Source organism: Odocoileus virginianus, chromosome 30 (genome assembly GCF_023699985.2).
Source record: "Odocoileus virginianus isolate 20LAN1187 ecotype Illinois chromosome 30, Ovbor_1.2, whole genome shotgun sequence".
Lineage (NCBI taxonomy): Eukaryota > Metazoa > Chordata > Mammalia > Artiodactyla > Cervidae > Odocoileus > Odocoileus virginianus.
The window spans coordinates 26,639,578-26,660,408 of NC_069703.1; the positions used below are offsets into that span (position 1 = coordinate 26,639,578).

At 41.6% G+C, this 20,831-nt stretch overlaps 1 protein-coding gene across 4 annotated transcripts in view; it reads left to right on the forward strand.

Annotated features, from left to right (window-relative positions):
• The window catches only part of ACSL3 (acyl-CoA synthetase long chain family member 3), a 72,716-nt gene that overhangs the window by 23,968 nt on the left and 27,917 nt on the right, over positions 1–20,831 (forward strand). For 3 of the 4 annotated variants that reach the window (XM_020900175.2, XM_020900176.2, XM_020900177.2), the window contains one exon: positions 14,869–15,285. In XM_020900175.2, coding sequence (XP_020755834.1) covers positions 14,908–15,285 — 378 coding nt within the window. In that variant the 5' untranslated portion in view covers positions 14,869–14,907. Of the gene's footprint in view, positions 1–6,865; positions 6,918–14,868; positions 15,286–20,831 lie in introns of all 4 variants that reach the window. The other variant, XM_070458705.1, reaches the window with a different exon arrangement.

Here is a 20,831-nt window from a genome sequence, read left to right on the forward strand (position 1 = left end):
GCTCTTCTTTGGGACATTCAGAAGCACTAGTTCATGGCTATTGTAAATAGTGATAGCTGCCATAAACACTGGGAAGCATATGTCTTTTTGAATTAGAATTTTCATCTTTTCCAGATACATGCCCAGGAGTGGGGCTGCTGGATTATATGGCAGCTCTGTTTTCAGTTTTATACTGTTCTCCGTAGTGGCTGCACCAGACTGCATTCCCAGCATAGGATGGGTTCCTTTCCTCCACACCCGTTCCATTATTTGTTACTTGTAAATTCTTGTTGTGGTTTTGCGGTTTTGATTTTGGTTTCTCTGCTAATCAGTGATGTTGAACATCTTTTCACATGCCTGTTGGCTGTCTCTGTCTCTTCTTTCGAGAAATGTCTATTTAGGTCTGCTGCTCGTTTTCTGATTGTTTCCTTTTTTTTTTTTTTTGGATACTGAGCTATGTGAGCTGTTTGTATAGCTGTTTGTACATTTTGGGTATTAATTCCTAGTTAATCTCATTGTTGCAAGTATTTTCTCCCATTCTGTAGGTTGTCTTTTCATGGTTTCCTTTGCTGGGCAAAAGTGTTTAATTAGATCTTATCTGTTTATTTAATTTGCCTTGGGAGACTGGTTAAATTTATTTCTAGGTGTTTTTTTTTTGACACTTTTTTTTTTAAGCTTTTTATTTTGTATTGGTGCATAGCTGATTAACAATGTTGTGATAGTTTCAGTTGGACATTGAAGGAGCTCGGCTGTACATATACATGTATCCGTTCTCCCCCAAACTCTCCTCCTGTCCAGGCTGCCACATAACATTGAGCAGAGTTCCATGTAGTATACAGTAGGTCCTTGTTGGCTATCCTTTTTAAATATAGCAGTGTGTACGTGTTCACTGATATACAACTTTAAATGGGATTGTTTTAACTGCTTTTCAGTTTTTAATTTAAATATATTTATGGTGAAGACTTGAATTTTCCTCCCTCCTTCCTTTCTTCCTTTCCTTTTCCCTTTCTTCCTTCTTTCCTTCCAGTGGTCTTTAGGGCCAAAAATTTTATTTTCTGAGTTTAGAATAAATAAAAGCCTCGTAGTTTTCTTAAAAAGAAAAGACCAAACTATTATTTCCTCATCAGATTTCCTAGTTGTGAATTGAAAGTTCATTTAATCCAGATGGTACGTGACTCAGTCCTCTAAAAATGACCTTAATAGACTTTCTGGTCTAGAATCTCTTGACCTTTTCAATTTGTTGTATTAAGGAAGTACTTACATGGATTAATGGGCTTGATTTTTAGCTGTACAGTCGAATAATTTCATGCATAAAACAGTAACAGTTGTGAGGTCAGAGTTCAGATTTTAAAAATTGTTAAAGATCCTATTAATTTTTGAAGTTTTAGAAAGGAAAAATCTTTTTCAGTAAAGGAAGAGTGAGAATAAGTGCAGTATTGAGTCAAGGTAATAAATTAGCTTATATGTAAGAGTTAAAAATTTTCAGTTGGGTCTGGGTGGTGTGTTTTTGTTTTTGCAGCAGTGCACAAAGTAAGTGAATGTTAAAACCATTGTTCTGAAGCAGATGTGTATGTTTCATATTTTTATTAGGATCTTAGTATTGGGAGACAGAGAAGCAAACATGTTCATCATAGCCAGGCGCCTACCTAAAGAAACACTTTCCTGATAGCAAATCATAATTGCTGCCTGCATTTCCCATTACAACTCAGTAAAGTCTTGTTCTGGGAAGGAAATCTTTCTTTCTGCCCTTTTGACCCCAGTTTCTCATTTCAAAATAAGTAATTTGGATAATTTATCAGGACTCTCTCAGTTCTGTAGGAATGTGACTGCGACTTTTGTGGAAAGGAGAATTATAAGTAGGTGGAGAAGGCAATGGCACCCCACTCCAATACTCTTGCCTGGAAAATCCCATGGACGGAGGAGCCTGGTGGGCTACAGTCCATGGGGTTGCTAAGAGTCAGACACGACTGAGAGACTTCACTTTCACTTTTCACTTTCATGCATTGGAGAAGGAAATGGCAACCCACTCCAGTGTTCTTGCCTGGAGAATCCCAGGGACAGGGGAGCCTTGTGGGCTGCCGTCTGTGGGGTCGCACAGAGTCGGCCACGACTGAAGCGACTTAGCAGCAGCAGCAGCAGAGGGCCTTTTTATTTTCCCCTCCCCCCTTTTAAACTAATAATAAAGTATTAGCTCTAGAGTGTAGGGAGTGTGGGGAATTAAAGTTCAAGTGGGCTTTGGAGTCAAACATGTTGGTTAAAATTTCACCTCATCTGTTAGATGTGTCTTTGGACACGATCTGCTTGAAATTGAGTTTTAGTGACAATTAAAATGAGATGATACAAAGCTTCCTACACTGTACTTCCTTGCTTGGTATTCAGAATTGCTTCCCATTTATTGCAAGCTGGGTGAAAATTGTAGTTACACTTCATGCCACCAAATACAGATTTTTGCTTTTCATCACTGTGCAATTCACTTACTTAAACTTTGTTAGAGATAAAATGCTAAGCTGAATATTTTTCCAGATATGAATAGTTATGTAGTCTGGATGCATATTTGGATGTTGTAGGCTACAAGGAGGACAGAGAGTGGGGAATAGAATTGGGTGGTGGGCAAGGTTAACCAAGGCATCAGTTAATTGTGGGCATCACAGTGCCCCCTCTGGAGCATTTTCTTGTCACCTTCTCTCCCTGTGTGGGTCACTCCCTCTGCCCCCAGTGAATTTGTAGGAGAATTTTCAAGTGTAGGGGTTCTTTCTCTGCTCTGGAAATTGAACTTTCAGATGCATTTTCTTGGTGGCAGTGAGTGTAGGAAAGAAGACTCTGTGTTGGCAGGGTGAACATTAGGGTTATTGACCTAGGTCCCTCCTGTGGCTATGGCAAGGTCATGGATTCAGAGCAGCTCCTGATTCCATTGTCAGGTCTCCAACTTGTGGAGGTTGATGGGTTGAGACACTGTTATGTGGCATCTCTCCTGAGCCTGTAACATTGTTGTAGATGAACCATGTCTGAGCAGGCAGAACCATGGAATATTACAGTGTAAAGGTGGTCCCTTTGACAGCCTGTGCCCCCTTCCCCATAAAGTCAGGCATTTACAGTTTTTTGTTTTGTTTTTTTTTTTTTTACTTTTATTGAAACACGTTGTCTCTGGAAGCTTTTCATATGAGGATTTGTAGCTTTTTGTGGGGAGGGGAAGTTAATACAGGTTGTATGACTATGATGTTACTAATACCCCTTGGTAACAATTTAACATCAGAATTTCATATACTCCTAAAGCATATTATTTGAAGGTGATTTTGTAGGTGAGTACTAATCTCCATTACTTTATGTATGATTATTTTTATAACTCCAACTTTTGTCTTCTGTTTTCTGACAATTACTCATAGTTCTGTCTGCCCTCCTCCTGCCTCCTGCCTCCTGCCTCCTGTGTTCTTCTCAAATAATAGATGCCCCACAGGGAAAGATTTTCCTTTAGCCTGATCATTGTGAGTTTAAACAGAAGCTAAGTAAAATTATGTAAGATGTAAATAACTTATTTTGACCTAATACAGTTGACCATCTATATAGAATATTTTAAAAACATTTCAGGTGTTTGAACCTAACTAGGTATAATCACACTTTCACATTTAAAGATTTAGTGTTGACGAATCTTTCATTGCATAAATAATGATGCTGCTGGTGCTCAGTCGCTGAGCTGTGTTTGACTCTTGGTGACACCATGGACTGTTTCCTGCGAACTCCCCCGTCCCTGGGATTCTCCAGGCAAGAACCCTGGAGTGGGTTGCCATTTCCTTCTCCAAAATAATGATGGGTCATCTTCTAAAGTTAAACTTGACTCATCTTGTTATTTTAATTAACAGTTGTGAGAGTATAGTAAAAGTGGACTTTATTATAGTCTTCAAAGATTAACGCACTTTGACCAGTTATAGCTTTTTTCAATTTTCTTATAATTAGCACGGTGCATTGAAGTCCCTCTAGGTTAACTGCATGTATATATAACTTATTTTTAATGGCTGTATATCATCCACACAGTGGATGTATAAGTTCTTTAACTATTCTTTGATTTTAAATTGTTTTCTGTTTTCAGTTGTTTCCTATCTAGTAGGATTTATTCAGTAGTTCAGATTAGGCAGCATCCAGTCTAGCATCCATCCAGACAGAAAGGAGCTCCAAAGAGTTGTACAAAGCAGGAGATTTTTTTTTCCCCTGGCTGACCATGCGGCATGCAGGATCTTAGTTCCCGACTAGGGATTGAACTGTGTCCTCTGCAGTGAAAGCGCAGATTCTTAACCACTGGATCTCCAGGGAAATCCAGCAAGATATTTTTATAGATCACAATAAGTGAGAGAAAGGAAATTATGCTGGGTATTTGCTGCTTGGTTCAAGAGGGTTACTTTGCTTTATATGGAGCGAAGGGTGGGATTGGACCTGGGTCAGGTAACTTGTGCAGAGCAGGCAAGGCTGATAGGATAGCACATGCCTGCTCTTTCTGGGAAAGCTGAGCACAGAAACTTAGCCAGGTTGTACTTTGCTGACATGGGGTTTAGCATGAGCTACTCCATCTTGGGCCTAATCTGGTTAACTTCAACAGTTTTTTGCCTTTGAAGCAGTACTCTCTGCATCCTCTAAGCCTTGCCTTCTGACTGTACTACTTACCATAATTCCTTGTTATAGTCATCTCTCCTTTTGTTCCTTGAATACTCAGGCTTTCTCTCACTCATTACCCCTATCCTATCCTGAGCCTCAGTGGTTTCAGCCTTTCTGCTCCTTGGCCTCCTGTCCTTAAATGATCTCATTTCAGTCTGCCTCTGCTTCCCCTTTCTCTGTTAATATATCTACACCTCCCCACGAGCAGTAACTAAACAACTCTCAGCAGTCCTAACTTCAGACACTACGCAGACTACTTATTATTACTACCTCCTGTGGTTTCAGCTTACTCCTGTTTAGTACCCCAACTCCAACAATTCTATAACTCAAGCCAGGATCTAATTCTCTTGATCTGTTTCCTTCTCATAAACCTTTCCCTCTTCATGGCATTCCTTTCTCAAGTTAAAATTCCCTTAGCAGTCATTTTATTCACTGTCTTGGAAATAGCCTCAGTTTCTTTGTCACCCCCCGCCCGCCGCTTTGCCCTGTTTTGTTCTGGTGCTTGCCTAATAGAATCCCGTCATCGGTTCAGGCAGCTCTCCCGGATCGCCTTTGTGCTCTGCCCGCTGCCCTTGTCAGGGACGCACACAGTGGCTTGATCGGTTTTACTTCACACCCTTGACTACCGACCACACGTGGGCCTGGTGAGCTGCCAGGTGATCTGCTGGTGTCTCCTCCTCCACTCACTCGCCTGTTTTCCTGGATGACTCTCTTACACTTTCTCAATTTTTCAGTCATTTCCTTTCTTTCTCCCTCTCAGCCAGTGTTGCGTCCTGTTACTCTGATCACATAGAAGCACCCAGAAGGGGATCTCCCACCAGCTCCTTCCCACCCACATGTCCCTGCCTTCCTGTTCCTGTCTGAGGCCAACCTCTTCCACTTGGGTACCATGTTCACCCTCTCTCCTACTAAGATGTTACTGTCTTCTGCACCCTTCATATCTGTCGTCTGCATCCATGGATATGGAGAGCTGACTGTACTGTGTCATTTTATGTAGACAGCTGGAGTATCCCAGGAGTTTCCTGGAAATGGCCCTCCTAAGATTCAGAAGAATGACTGTAATCCTTATCTTTCCTCTTTTGGGTCATAGCCATCACTGTCCTTGCAAGCTGTACTCTCTTACCTGTATATATCTCTTATGTTATATAATAACATAATGTTTTTGTTATTAGCCACCCTACATGGCCTGTGTGATCTTAGTTCCCTGAGCAGCAATCGAACCTGGGCCCTGGCAATGAAAGCACCAAGTCGAGCCACTGGACTGCCAGGGAATTCCCGTGTCTCTTTATTTTTAAAACAAAAGAAATTGCTTTGTCCTGCCGTATAACTCATTTCTCTAATCCTCTTCCTAGAGATCTCTTCTTATTTTTTCTTTAACTGTCTCCAGTTAGGCTCTGATCTTTAACATCAGTTCTTTTCAAAGTCAGTAATGACCTTCACATTGTCAAATCCAGTGAATTCTCAGTCCTCCTCTTTTTTTTTTTTGATTTTTAAAAAAATTGTTGTCTTCCCTTGTGGCTCAGCTGGTAAAGAATCCTCCTGCAATGTGGGAGACTGGGTTGGGAAGGTCCCCTGGAGAAGAGAAAGGCTACCCACTCCAGTATTCTGGCCTGTAGAATTCCACGGACTGTATAGTCCATGAGGTGGCAAAGAGCCGGACATGATTGAGCAACTTTCACTTAACTTTCTTTTCACTTTCACTTTAAAAAAATTGTAGTAATATATAACAATTTACTGTTGTAATCACCTTTAAGTTCATTGGCATTAAGCATATTCACATTGTTGTGCACCGTCAGCTGTCTCCAGAATGTTCCCATCATCCAGACTGTCCCATCATCCAGCAAACATTGCTTTCGTTCCCTCAGCCCCTGGCAGCTCTACTCACCGTCTCTGTGCCTTTGCTTATTGTAGGTATCTCATATAAGCGGAGTCAGATATTTGTCCTTTTATGTCTGCCTTATTCCACTTAGCATGATGTTTTCAGGGTTCATACATATAGCATGTATTAGAACTTCAATTCTTTTTTTAAGGCTGAATAATACTTCATTGTGTGGCAGTCACATTTTGTTGATACACTTAACCTATCTTGAATATTCAGCTTGTTTCTTTCAGCTGTCATGAAATGCTGCTGTGAACTTCGGTGTACAGATACCTGTTTGAGTCCATGCTTTGTCCTTTTGGAAGTATACCCACAAGTGGAATTGCTGGATCATATGTTAAGTCTGTGTTTAATTTTTTTAAGGAACATCTGTTTGCAATAGCGGCTGTACCATTTTACATTCCCACCAGCATCAGTAAGTGTTCCGGTTTCTCCACTTCTGCCTCTGGGCCAGTGCTTGTCATTTTCTTTTTTCTTTCTTCTTTTGTGATAATGGGTGTGAAGTCTCATCTCATCGGTGCCTCCGTTTACATCTGTCTTTGTTGACAACACGTATAGAGCGGATCGGTCCTCCTGTCCACCCTCCTGTTCCTCTCTCAGCAGTGGCTCCTCTCCTGCCCCGTTTGCTCGCCCTTCTATTTGCCATTTGCACGTGTTCTCACTTCCGAGGCATCTCAGCCAGTCTCACAGTTGAAATACCATAAATAGGCTGAGAATTCCCAAAGTTATCTCTCATCAAACAGAACTAGTTTTTGTTGTTGTTGTTGTTTTTGGCAAAATCTGCCCTCTTGCAGTCTTCCCTTCTCAGTAAATGCTGTTCAGTATTTTTTTGATGTCTCAAGCCCCAAACTTCAGGGTCACTTTTGACTCCTTTTTCCCTCTCACTGTATCCAAAGCTATACCTTCAAAACAGAGTCAGGAGCAGGTCGTTTCTCACTGCCTCCTCCGTCCCCATTCTGACCTAAGCCAGTATCACCCTCTGATCCCGTCAGGGCCCTCGCAGCGGCTGCAGTCCTCTGTAGGGTAGATCAGATGGCCACACTCGTGCCAGCTCTGTGCTCACAGTGGTGCTGGCCCTGCAGGATCGGGTCCCTCTCAGCATCCTCTCTGCCCTCATCTCCGCTCACTGTTACCCTTCCTGTCTGGGCTCCGCTAGAGTGCTCTTCTCTGAGATGACTGTCTGCCCACATCTCACAACCTGTGAGATGCCGCCTCTTGTGGTTTTATGATGCGGCAGTCGTCTGCTATCCCAATTTTACTCCCTTGCACCTGCTTTGTTTTTCTCAGCAGCTCCGGTTACCTCTTGGCATTTAGTTATTTGTGCGTGGTCTGTTTGCTTCCCAGATTTTGTTCATGACTATGACTTCATCCTCTGAAAGAGTTCTGGGTGTGGAGTCTGTGTTCAATATTTGTTGGGCAAATGAATGATGAATTCTTGTTTTTATGTGCTTAGTAAGCACTTGCTTTTCTGTAGAATAGTGTTCTGAATGTGGGGATTGCCAAGGGGGTGTGTGTGTGTGTGTTTTAAATACTGCCAGATTACTTCAATGCACTCTGGATATTGTAGTCTTTTACATGTTTGTGAAACTGTTGGATAAAAATTAGTATGCCTTCATTTTAATCTTGATTACAAGTTTAGGAGAACATATTGTCTGTCTGTTTTAGCCATCTGCTTTTCTTCTTTTGGGCTTCTCTGTATGTGTTCTTTGCCCAGTTTTCCTTTTTATTGCTTGAATTAAAAAAAAAAAATTATTGAAATTCTTTGTATATCTTGTCATGGTATTTTTTTCCCCTAAATCTCAAAGCGTAGTTGATTTATAGTGTTTCAGGTGCAGAGCATATTGACTCATTTATATATATTTTTATTTATATATTTTTAGATTCTTTTCCATTATAGATACAAGATATTGAATATATTTCCCTATGCTATACAGTAGGTCCTTGTATTTTTTAAATCTATTTGGGACCCAGCAATCCCACTCCTGGGCATATACACCGAGGAAACCAGATCTGAAAAAGACACGTTTACCCCAGTGTTCATTGCAGCACTGTTTGTAATAGCCAGGACATGGAAGCAACCTAGATGCCCATCAGCAGACGAATGGATAAGAAAGCTGTGGTACATATACACTATGGAATATTACTCAGCCATTAAAAAGAATTCATTTGAATCAGTTCTAATGAGGTGGGTGAAACTGGAGCTCATTATACAGAGCAAAGTAAGCCAGAAAGAAAAACACCAATACAATATACTAATGCATACATATGGAATTTAGAAAGATGGTAACGATAACCCTATATGCAAGACAGAAAAAGAGACATAGATATATAGAACAGACTTTTGGACTCTGTGGGAAAAGGTGAGGGTGGGATGATCTGAGAGAACAGCATCGAAACATGTATATTATCAAGTGTGAAACAGATCGCCAGTCCAGGTTGGATGCATAAGACAAGTGCTCGGGGCTGGTGCACTGGGATGACCCAGAGGGATGGGGTGGGGGAGGGTGGTGGGAGGGGGGGGTTCAGGATGGGGAACACATGTAAATCCATGGCTGATTCATGTCAATGTATGGCAAAAACCACTACAATATTGTAAAGTAATTGGCCTCTAACTAATAAAAATAATTGGGGAAAAAAAATAAATCTATTTGGTATATAGTAGTGCTTATCTGTTAATCCCAGATTCCTAATTTATCACCTCCCACCCTTTCCCCCTTGGTAACCATGTTTGTTTTCAATGTCTGTGAGTCTATTTTTGTTTTGTAAAGAAGTTCATTTGTATATATTCTTTAGATTTTCCATATAAGCAATATATATTTGTTCCTTTTTGATCTTTTTAAATCATGTTTCACCATAAAGAAATGTTGACTCTATAGAATTAATCTGTAAGAGTTGATAAGAACATTTTGAAACATGTGACTAGTGAAGGCCTTATCAGCTACTTAAAGCAGTAGCTCTCAAATCCTAGTGCACATTAAAACCCCATGGTTGCTGTTTAAAATCGAGTCTGCCAGTAGTTTTCAGCTTGCAGGTATTGGGAAGGTGAGAAAGGGAAAGACGGGTCTGAGGAATCTCCATTAAAGTATGCTCTAAGGTAATTCTGAAGGATTGGTCCGTGGACCACAGGTAAAGGAGCGCTGCTGTGAATCTGCCCCTGGTGTGGTGTGGTGTTAGCAGAGCTGTAGGCAGGTGCATCCAAGAAACAGAACAGAGTTGAGAACTGAACCCAACTGTGAACTGTAACTTATTATTGAAGGTGACTCTTTGGTTAATTGAGGAAGTGATGGTTTATTTAATAAATGGTTCAGACAGTTCATCTGAAAGAAAAAGTTAGCTTTCTCCCTTACACAGTGGAGAAAAGTAAACTCCATGTTGATTAAATACAAAGATTTTGCGAATACTAGAAAAAATATAGGGCATAGAGTGCCAGTGGTTTAATCCTGGCATGGATGACGCCTTCTTAAACTAGATTGGAAACCTCGACACTGTGAAGGAAAAGATTAATAGACTTCATGGTTCAGATTTGCTTTCTGGAAGGTGATAATCATATTCTAAGGTGTGACAACATAATACAGTAGCTGTGACTAGTTTCCTGATGTGGATGAAAAATGTTGCTTTTCACATCAGTAAACAAAGGATGTTGTGGCCAGGAAGCCACAAGCCTCTGCGACTGCCTGAACTGAATCCTCAGGCGATTCAGGGTAGAGAAGAGCACAATACCGGCTCTAGACAGTTAAGGTGCATATCAAAGGAATGATTTCAGTGAGCCAGGCTCTTGCATCTTCCTATGCATAGAAGGGCACTAATAAATTCATTAACTTGGTGTTTGTTTTTTCTTCAGTTATCAGAAATCTTTTGATGTGCAACTACCTAGTTTGTTTCTGCAGAACTCATACATACCCTGGCTTCTTCCTTATCTCTCTGCAACAGCCCTTCAGAGCTAAGAGCCTGTCTCCTGCGCTTCAGTCCTCAGCATGTCTGCAGAATAAAACATAAACACTCGACTTTTTGGTTGTGTGTTCTTTTTATTTCACTCAACACTAGTCTACAGTTTTCTATAGACACTTGAGCAGATAGGAAGGATGTAATTGACCAAAGTTTTGTTATTTTACCTGGTTTATCTAAAACACTGTAGAAAAGTGAAATGTCTTACTTGCATGTGACTGTTGCATCTAGGCTGCATTTGACACCACTTGGCTCTCCTCCCTTGACTTTCCTAACCCCTCCCTCTCCAAGTTCTCCTCCTTCATTGATCTTTTCCGTGGGATTTTTCCCCTCTCAGCCTTGGCGTTCCTCCAGAGTATTCTGTTCTTGAACTTACCTTGGAGATCTCCTCTGTGTTCTCTTTGGGCAGCTCTGACTCCTTTTAGCTTTCACAGCTGGTGTGTTTGGATGACTCACGGACATCTTAGACCCATTATGCTCAGACTTGTATCCCCTCCCTTCCCCCAGTCTTCCAGCCACTGACCAGCCTCTTCATTGTATTTCCGTCTCGGTTGAAGGCACCACACTGTTTGCCCTCCTTTTGCTGCCTTTGCTGTAACTTGCGGCTTTGTTCTGTCCGCGATTCAGGTACAGAACCACCCTCGTGTATTAAAGCAGAAAGATTTCAGTTGTTGGAAAGGCTGCAGGACAGCTGCCACCTTTGCCACCCTGCGGGCAGTTAGGAGCCAGAAATCCTGGCTGCTTGTTCCATGTCATACTCAACACAGCCTCCTGACCCGTGGAGGAGAGGATTATTTGTTATCTTTTATGTAGTTTCCTTCCCTCCAGTTCCTACTGCCTTCAGGGTATCCTTGGCATACAGTTATTTTCTAATACTGTATGTTTCTGTACTTTGGAATGTAAACTAAGTTTCTTAGCATCAAAGGCCACAACAATTTGACCTTTAAGATTTGGGGTCTTTAATACCCTGCCCTCGTCTTCTCATCCCTACCCTGCTCTCCTGGGTGGCTGATTGTTTCCTGAACTTTTGGTGTTTGTTCACGCTATATGGTATCATCTATTCAAAATCTCTCTTCCTCTGTCCACACTTTGAAGATCATAGTAAATTACTGTTTGGGCCAAGCAGACTTTTCAGAAAAAGCCTGAACCCACCTCTTCCTTTTACTGTACTCTTCCTGAAACACTACTTATTCTCAGTGATTAGTACTTACTGAGGTTTTATAGTTTCAGCTCTTATATTTAGGCCTATGATCAGTTTTAAGTTACTTTCTTTATATGGTATAAGGGGTTCATCTTTGTTATTTTACATGGAGCTGTCCAGTTGTTCCAGCACTGTTTGTTGAAGAGACTGTTTTTTCCCTGTTGAGTTTTTTGCTGTCTTATTGAAAATCAGTTGTCCATAGCACAGAGGTTTATTTCTGGACTCTCAGTTTTGTTCCATTAATCTGTATGCCATTTTGCTAGTAGCCCAGTGTCTTGATTAATACTGCTTTGTATTAGGTTTTGAAATTAAGATGTGTGAGCCCTTTAACTTTGTTCTTTTCAGAAGTTTTGGCTGTTCCAGGTAGTTTGAATTTCCGTGTGAATTTTAGGATCAGCTTACAAAATTCTGTTAAGTCAGCAGAGATTTTGATAACCTTCGTATTGAATCTGTACATCAGTTTGGGGAATGTTGCCATTTTAACAATATTAAGTCTTAAAATCCATAAACAGAATGTTTTCTGTTTAGGTGTTTAGTATCTTTAAAAAATGTTTTGTGGTTTTCATGGTACAAGTTTTGTACTTCCTGTTACATCTCATCCTAGGTGTTTTTGAAAGGGTTGTAAAAAAAATTGTTTTCTTACCTTCACTTTTGCTAGTGTATAGAAATACAGTTGATTTTTTAATATTTACCTTTTGTCATGAAGTCTTTTGCTGAACTCTGTTCTTTTAGGTTTTCAGTGTATTCATTAGGATTTTCTGTAATGCAGTCATATCATCCGTGGATAAAGGTAGTTTTTTTAAATCACAGTATTTTAAAATTCAAGATAGAAGCATGCAGTATTAAATTTCAGAGTACTTAATGAGGTAACTTCATTCTTCTGGGTTATTAAGTGCATCTGTTCTCTGCAATTCTGGTATCCCGGAAGTGGTAGGGCCATTGTTTTCATTGTACCACTTGTCTGTACAGAAATCTTCAGTGGCTCCCCATTCCCTTTCTGGCAGAAATCTAGATTCTTTGGACTCATTCTTCAAGTTACTACCTAACACATTGTCAAAGAAGAGAGCTGGGAATGGTGAACAGAGCCCAGAGATGAGTTGGGAGTGTTTGGCCTCTCACAGCTATGTGTGAGCAAATTCAGAGGGGTTCCTTATCTTGTAAAAATTGCAGACTCTGTGTTTTAATTTTTGAAGAATGGTTTCCTTTAGTTCTCTGAGCATAGTTGTGATAACTACTTTGATGCCTTGTCTGCTGAACCTGACGTTTGGCGTCGCTCAGGAGGATTTCTGCTGCCTGTTTGTCCCCCTGTACTTGTGGGTCATACTTTTCTGTTGATTTGCATGCCTCCTACTTTTTTGTTGTGAACTGGACATTTTAGGTATTTTGTAGCAGTTCTGAAGACTCATGTCCCCCTCTCCTTTTCCACACCCTCCTGTGTTGTTTGCTTGTGTAGTGACTTAGCTGACCGGTTTTGGTGAAGTTCGCCTTTTCTGCAGCGGGTATCCTCTGATGCTGCTCCTTCAGGGCCCAGCCTTGGGAGCACACGCAGTTACTTGGAAGCACCCTCCTCAGGGTGACGGCACGGTTTTAGTCGGGCTCCCTTTAACCGTCTGTCTCCATGACCTGCCCCTGTTGGCGCCACACTCAGCACAGACTGTCCACTGCTAGCGGGTCAATGGCTTTCTCGTTTTGGACAAAGCCCTGGGCCCTGAGATGCCCCACAGTGTGTCCAGTTAGATTAGATGCTCTTCGTAGGAGTTGTGTTTGAGGCCGTCTTTGAGCTGCCCTGGCTCCAGGAGGGGTCTTCCTCAGTGTCTCTTTGCATGATTCTGTTGAACTTCTCTGGATGCCACACTTCCCTTTGGCATGTTTTCTATTGTGGACCTACTGGCTTCACCTTAGGTGCCCACGACCAGTGTCTACGTTGTTTTCTCCAGTGCCATTAAACTTGAACTTGTCTATCCTGCGTTCCAGCTAAGTCAGTCCTCTTAGTGACTGCTAGGGGGCTCTGTATCCTTTCAGCCTGCTTCTCTGGCCTGTGGAGCACCTCTGTCCCACTGCTCCAGGGGCACCGTGTCCTCTGCTCTTGAATGGGGTCCTGGCCTTGGCTGCAGCCACCAGTGGAGCTGCTCTCCCTGCGTCGACCTGATGGACCACAGTGCCCGGTATTCGTGGCCTGCTGCGTCAGCAGTAGAGCTTCTGCCCTGAGCGAGACGGAGGGAGGGGATTCCTCAGGGCTCTGGGCCACACTTTCCTGGAATAGAATTTCTGCAGGACGGAGGTGAAGAGCGTCAGAAATCACAATCCTGGAGGTGGAGCTGGGTGGAGTGGTTGGTAGTTTGCTAGGTGATAGTATCACCTACCCGCGGTACAGGGCTGCGTCCTCTGCCTAGCGCCCTCTCCCCCACTCGGCTCAGGTATCACTGCCCACAGGGGCCCGCCCGCATCCGAGATGGCTTCTGCAGCCTTGCCTGCTCACCTCGTGTTTCCCTGACCTCGTGGGGCTCCTCCCACCGGGTGCATCCGCACCATGCTGGGAGAAGCTTAGGACGTTTCCTTCTCTGTTCCAGTCCCTGTCTTAACACATGGAAGAGTCTCAGTAAATCTGAGAAATGCAGCATATAAAATGATCAAAGTCTGCTGCCTCCTTGCTTTATAATGTAATCTGTCTAAAGTGAAAAATATCTAGAATCTCTGTGGAAGGGGAATTTCATGCAGTTTGCTAACTCCAGTTGCTTGCCGCTGCCTGGAGTGAGAGAAGGGGGCGCCCTGGGAAAGAAAGCAGCGGCTCCAGGGGCCGGGAGAGAGAGGAGAATGTGGCCTTTGTACTGAGTGTTTGCCATCCTGAATGTAATGAGACCCTGAAGAGCAGCAAGTGGGTGCAGTGTTGGTCTCCATCCTGTTGTAGGTCTGCTGGCTTGCTTTCTCCTCGCCACTGGGAAGTCTTTGTGGTGACTTGGGGTTAGGTTGGGAAAGTCACCTGTTTACAGAATGACGTGGAAGCTTTTCTGTAGAAATTCCATGGTTAATAGATAACAGCACAAGATAGTGTCCCACAAATAGCAGGAGTGGACAGTATGTTGCCGGCAGCCAGTATACCAGTGGCTACTTACTGGGGGCGGTGGGGGGGCAGTCCTCTGCCTAACTAATGTAAAGACTTTTCCTTTAAAATTATTGGAGAATGATTTTTAACCAATAACTTTCTTTCTTTTCCTTCTAGATTCTTACAGAAAGCTGTTAATTCTCCTTTTTGAACACTATGAATAACCACGGGTCTTCAAAACCGTCTTCCATGAAGCTGAAACACACCATCAATCCCATTCTTTTATATTTTATACAGTTCATAATATCACTTTATACTGTTTTAACATACATTCCATATTATTTTTTGTCTGAGTCAAGACAAGAAAAATCAAACCGAACTAAAGCAAAGCCTGTAAATTCAACACCTGACTCTGCATACAGATCTGTTAACAGCTTGGATGGTTTGGCCTCCGTATTATATCCTGGATGTGATACACTCGATAAAGTTTTTATGCATGCAAAAAACAAATTCAAGGACAAAAGACTCTTGGGGACACGTGAAATCTTAAATGAGGAAGATGAAGTGCAACCGAATGGAAAAGTTTTTAAAAAGGTAATGTCGTCTTTCATGGCCTTTGAATTGGCTCTGAATAAAGAAATGGTAGCAAGGGACAAATGTGACCTGCTTCTGTTGGAATTTGCTGATGTGGCAGGAGAAATGGATGTACTAGGGACTGGGCTGCACTCTTCCCTTTCTGTACCCCTGGCTTGGATTTGTTCTGAGTTTTACAAAGACGTTGAGTGTGGAGCACTTCTGAGCTGCCCGAGTGTCTACAAGGCTTGGAATTGAAGGTCTAGGGCAGTTCGGGGTTTGAAACTGTATTCCCTGGTAGTTCCAGAAGCACCTGTGTGCTTGAGATTGCTCTGGGTTTTGGGGTGTGACCTGCTTTTTCTGATTATAATGCAAGTTCCATTGGATGTTTAATGTCTTGGTACTTTGGTTGTGACAAGTGCCTTGGATTTTTTTTTTTTTTCTTTTGGAGAATTTCTTTTCACAAATATTAAGCCATCCATTATTGATTTGAAAACAAAGAATAAGACCTCCTTTACTAGCAGTATCACATCTTGGCTCAGAGCCCAGACTCCAGATCCAGACTGCGGGTTGAGATCTTGTCCTTGACCCCCACCAGCTATGTGTGACTTTGGAAAAGCTACATAACAAATTTGCCTCAGGGTCTTTATCTTTAACATGGAAGTAATGATCCTTCCTGACATTTTATTAGCATTCCTGATGAGCCAGGCTGCTTTAAGAGCTTTACATTTATCAACTTAGATAAAGCTTAAAAAGCTGCACGGGTTAGTGTGATGGGGTGTCCCTCCTCACAGATGACGGCGCTGCCGCACAGAGGGGTCACTGGCCCGAGGGCGTCAGGCTGGCTGGTGGTGCAGTGGGGCCAGAACCCAGGCTGGCTGGCTCTGTGCTCCTTAAACTAATCCCAGCTCAGAGTTGTTGAGAGAATTAATGGAGAAAGTGAGAGAGAGATTGTGTGTGTGTGTTCTGTAAGTATGTGTGTGGGACAGTTTGTGGTATCGAGTATAAATGCTGTAGCTTCCATCATCTTGGGAATTCACTGGGCAGACCTGTATGTATGAGTGAGTGAAGGCACGTGGTGCAGCCCCTCTGAAGAAGAGAAATGGCGTGAAAATGCTGTTTATAAACTCGGGTGTGTGTGTTTCTTATAAACTGTTCTTGAAGCTCTGGTAGGTGAAAACTGAAGATAAAGTTCTTTTAGAGGCAGTAAGATGATCTGCAGTTAGTTGAGAATTTGGCTAGGTTGTAGGTTTAATACTGTGTAGGTGAAGTTGCTTTTCTCTTTAACTACCTTTTCCAACTATGTCCTGACTCCAGCTGCCTTTTTTTCTGTTGGTCATGAAGGAGATCCCAGACCTTGGAGGAGAGTCCAAGTAAGCACAGCGACGGAACGAGATGCTCTCATTTCCTCCTGTTGCTGCAGAATGTGTGTGTGTGGAGTGGGGGGGTAGTAGTGGTGGTGGGGTTGAGAATGATACTGTTTTACTTAATGGTCCATGAATTTTGCCACTTAACCACACAAATTCCAGTCATCTTTGAAACATAAAGGAGATGTCAAGCAAGTTAATATCAGTAAATCCTAGAAATTAAGAAAACTCTTTTTTAACTCTGGACAACAGAATCTGTATGTGTTCCTGACCTTCAGATAGACTGATGTTTTATCTAGTTTTACATGGAACAGTTCTGACTTGTACTTGTTACTCAGACATCAACAGTGCCCCCTTGAAATCTCAAGAGTGATTTGGATAAATTCTGTGTTCACTCTGCTTTTAAGGCATTTTTCGTATTTCTTTTGCTGACTTAGTTTTGCCTCACTTAAATGATTTTTTTGAGGGGAGGGGGTGCTAAATTAAAATCTAGGTGTGGTTAGTTAACGGCACATTTTGAGAAATTGAAGTCATATAGTTAAACATGTCTTATTACTCGTCTCTAGCCTATAGATTATAATTTGCAAAATACTTTATTATAGTGGCGTCTGATTTTTGTCATATTTAGTCACTACTTTTTATGGTTATAAACACCATCCTTGATTCTGAATTTGAGAGATCTGGTAGTTATAAAAGGTAATGAAAACACTTTCTTTCTTTTTTTTTTTTTTTTTAAGAAAACAGTTTCTAAGTGCTAAAGGTTTTCACTCTGCCTTCTTTTCTGTGCTTTTGGTATCTAAAATAAACATTCACTTTTGTCCTTGACAACTCCTACTGCTATTTGAATTCAAAGATAGGGTTCTCTTACTTTTAATGTAGCATATATCACAGAAATCCTATTTTAGCAGAAAGCTTTATTTTTCTCCAGTTTCCCCCAAACACCACATGTGTTTTATGGAGTTAGCACTATCTTGCAGTCATTCAGTACTCACAGCAGCAAACTAGTTCCCAAGTATTTGAAAAGCAGAAAAATATGGTGAATATGAAATTCTTCTTAATTCAAGTATCCATATAATTAGGGCAGAATAAAATCCTGGAGCTATCATAGTTCCTTAAATGTGGCCAGATAACCCAGTGGTCACAAGCAAAGTTTTTATGCCCTGTGCATGTTTTTGCATGTGTGTTTGTATGTATGTGTGAGTGTTATGTGGTTCTTTTCCTCCCTCCTTGACCCTGGTGCATTTGTATTCATTGTTTATTCAACAGAGAAATATTTGAACTCCAGTAGAAGAGTTAGAGGCAAGAAAAACTATTTTCAATTAACAATCTTTTCTGTCTCTACTACATCACTGTCAGAGGGTCTGCCTAACACTGACATTTGCCATTAAATTTGCATGTGATTCATCAAACTTTTTCCAAAAGCCTTTATATATAGACTGATATAAAAAAATACATATTTCTTCTTGTTTGAAACAAGACTCATTGGGAAAGTAGGTTTTGTGTGTCATAAATGAAGCAAATATTTTCTGTTAGCCTTTCTCAAGAAGGTGTGCTATACCGCAGGCTAGCCGAGACTTCAGTTTCTGTTGGCCTGCACTCGGGACAGGGGTATCCCCACTGTGCCTGAAACTAGGCTCCCCCACCTCCACCCCTTGGTTCCTTATTTAACAGCCGTTGTCTTGCAGCTGTAGCAGAGCTGGCTATGAAAGAACAGTGGGAAGGGGACCTTTCACAGCCTGCCCTCCAATGGAGAGTGGAGTTGCTTAAGCAGTGTGGCCTTTGCTCAGAGTTCTTACTGAGAGTGGGAAATATTTTTGCTGAAGTGTATCATCATTTAGTAGTTTCCATATTTGAAGATCATCTTCTGTTGGAAAAGAAAGCTAATGAGCAAGATCCAAAAGGTGTCTCCCCGTTTTGGGAGACTGAGCTTTGGGTATTAACCCTAGAGTGCATCTGGTATGGTTGAAACAAAGATACTGAAACCTCTATTTCAAATCTATGAACTCTGAAGCTTTGTTTCCATTTTATCTTAACACATTTGTTTTGAGCTCCCAAGGGAAGGTAAATGGAAGCAAAGGCGGTGGTGATGATTCTGCTGAAGTTACGTCCATGGTAGTGTGGGCATATCACACTAGTGTGGGCAAGCTGGTACTGTCAGCTTCACCGAGACAGGTCTCTGGGGGGACGAGTAGCAGAAGAGAAGGCAGAGAAACAGGGGCTGCTGTGTTCCTGAGGCCCAGCGAGCTTGTCCAGGACTGTCGTGCTGTCATTCTGAGTCTCGTATGGTTTTAGAAAACTGTGGCCGAGTGAAGCGTGTGGAACCAGTGTTGGTAGCTCCTGATTTCAGACTTCCCAAAGCAAGTGCTTGTACTGATGTTTTTTGAAATTAATTAACAATGAAGTGATCATTTTCTGGAACAGTTTTGAAATACATGCACTTGTAATAGAACAGAGTTGCAAAGAATAAAAAAATTTTTTTACAGTGAAACAGAAAACATGAAACCAGCTTAAACATTCAGTGATCTGACTACCAGAGACACTTTGCATTTTTTTCTGTATGTTTTACATACCTTAGAAGAAAATAGAAGGAATCATGCAGTCATAGTGCTTAGAAAGAGAAGTTTCACTGTGTCACTCCGTCTGAATTGATCAAAAAAGATACTAGAAATACTTGTTTCTGTTCTTAGGAGTTGACTTAGCTTTTTTCCCTCTTAGTGCCTGCTTTTGTGTTATTTAATTTTTGAGTCACATTTTTATCCTGTTTGCACATGTATGACTTTTATTTTTGACTTATTAGGATATTTACATGCTTGATTTAAAATATAAAAAATAATGGCTGATCTCTTGGTCAGAATTTGTGGTTGGTTTTTATATTAATACTCTCCCCTGCCAGAACTCTTGGTTTTCCTTTCCACACTAGCTCCTCACCCTGTCATTCCGTTTATTAAAGGGTCAAGGTGAAAACCAGGAGTCTGATTCTTTATTTCCCTCCTTACTGCTCTTTCCACTCCCCCGCACTCCTTTCTTTTAAGCAAGCCTTCTGCTCCTGCTCTTGCCTCTACTATGAATACAGTCCATTCAAACACAGACCTTTTACACTTGTTAGGCAGGCCACCTGACTAACACCCCACCGGCCCAGTAACACCCCACCTCCCTTGTGTAGTGCAATTGGAGTGTGTGGTTTAGTACAGTACTTAGATTCTGGAGTGAATCTGCCTGCATTCGTATTCTAGTCTGTCACTTATAGCTGTGGGGTTTGAGCAAATTATGTTTACTCCCTTGATGCCTCAATATTCCCATCTGTAAAATAGGGATAATAATAGTAACTATCTTAGAATTCCTGGGAGTGTTACTTGCAGTATGCCTAGCACATAGTAAACACTAGGTGAGGTTAGCTGCCTTTTTATCATCATGTTTATCACCAGCTGTCCAGATCTACTGAATATTTTCACTCTCTCTGGCTTACTCACAATAATTTCTTTAGAATGATGCTCATTTGCAGAGAGAAATGTAAAATGAAGCCAGGTATACTTTGTCGAAGGTAGGAAGTATAGACTTTGGAAATACCTCTATTCTGCGTGGTTAAAGTAAAAGTTCCAATGCTGATAGAGGTTAAACTCAGCTACCTGAAAAGTTAATTTTTATAGACTGTCTCATTCTCCAGGGCCCTGACTGGTTTAAGTATTGTGTGATTTTGTTTTATAACATGTTCTGTATCGTATCTCCATTTTATTTTTATAGTCCTCTTTTGAGATAAGAGGCCTTCCTCATCAGCATAATCCAGGTGTCTAATTTCATAGGTTCCTGAAGAAAAGTAAATCCCTGAGTTCCTGAGGCCTTGGCAGCCACGGTCTGAGTGATACACACACGTAAACGTCAGTGCTGCGTCACACCTGTCGCGGAGTAAGAATACAGCCAATCAGATGTGGGAGAGCAAAGTAACTGGAGGGATCCTTTAGCTGCCGAGTGGGTTTACAGATGAAGAAACTGCTCAGACTCCGTGGTACACTAGTTGTGTATTTTCCTGACTCAGTCAGGACAGTCAGAGATGTTTATGTCTCGTGGGTCACAGAAAAGAGTATCTAAGAGGTGGGAGCACCACGCCTGTGCGATGGAGGGTGATCAGAGCAGAAGCAGCCATGGAAGTTAAACGGTCAGGTGCACATAGACTTAAAAAACCTTTTAGAAGATGAGTCTTCT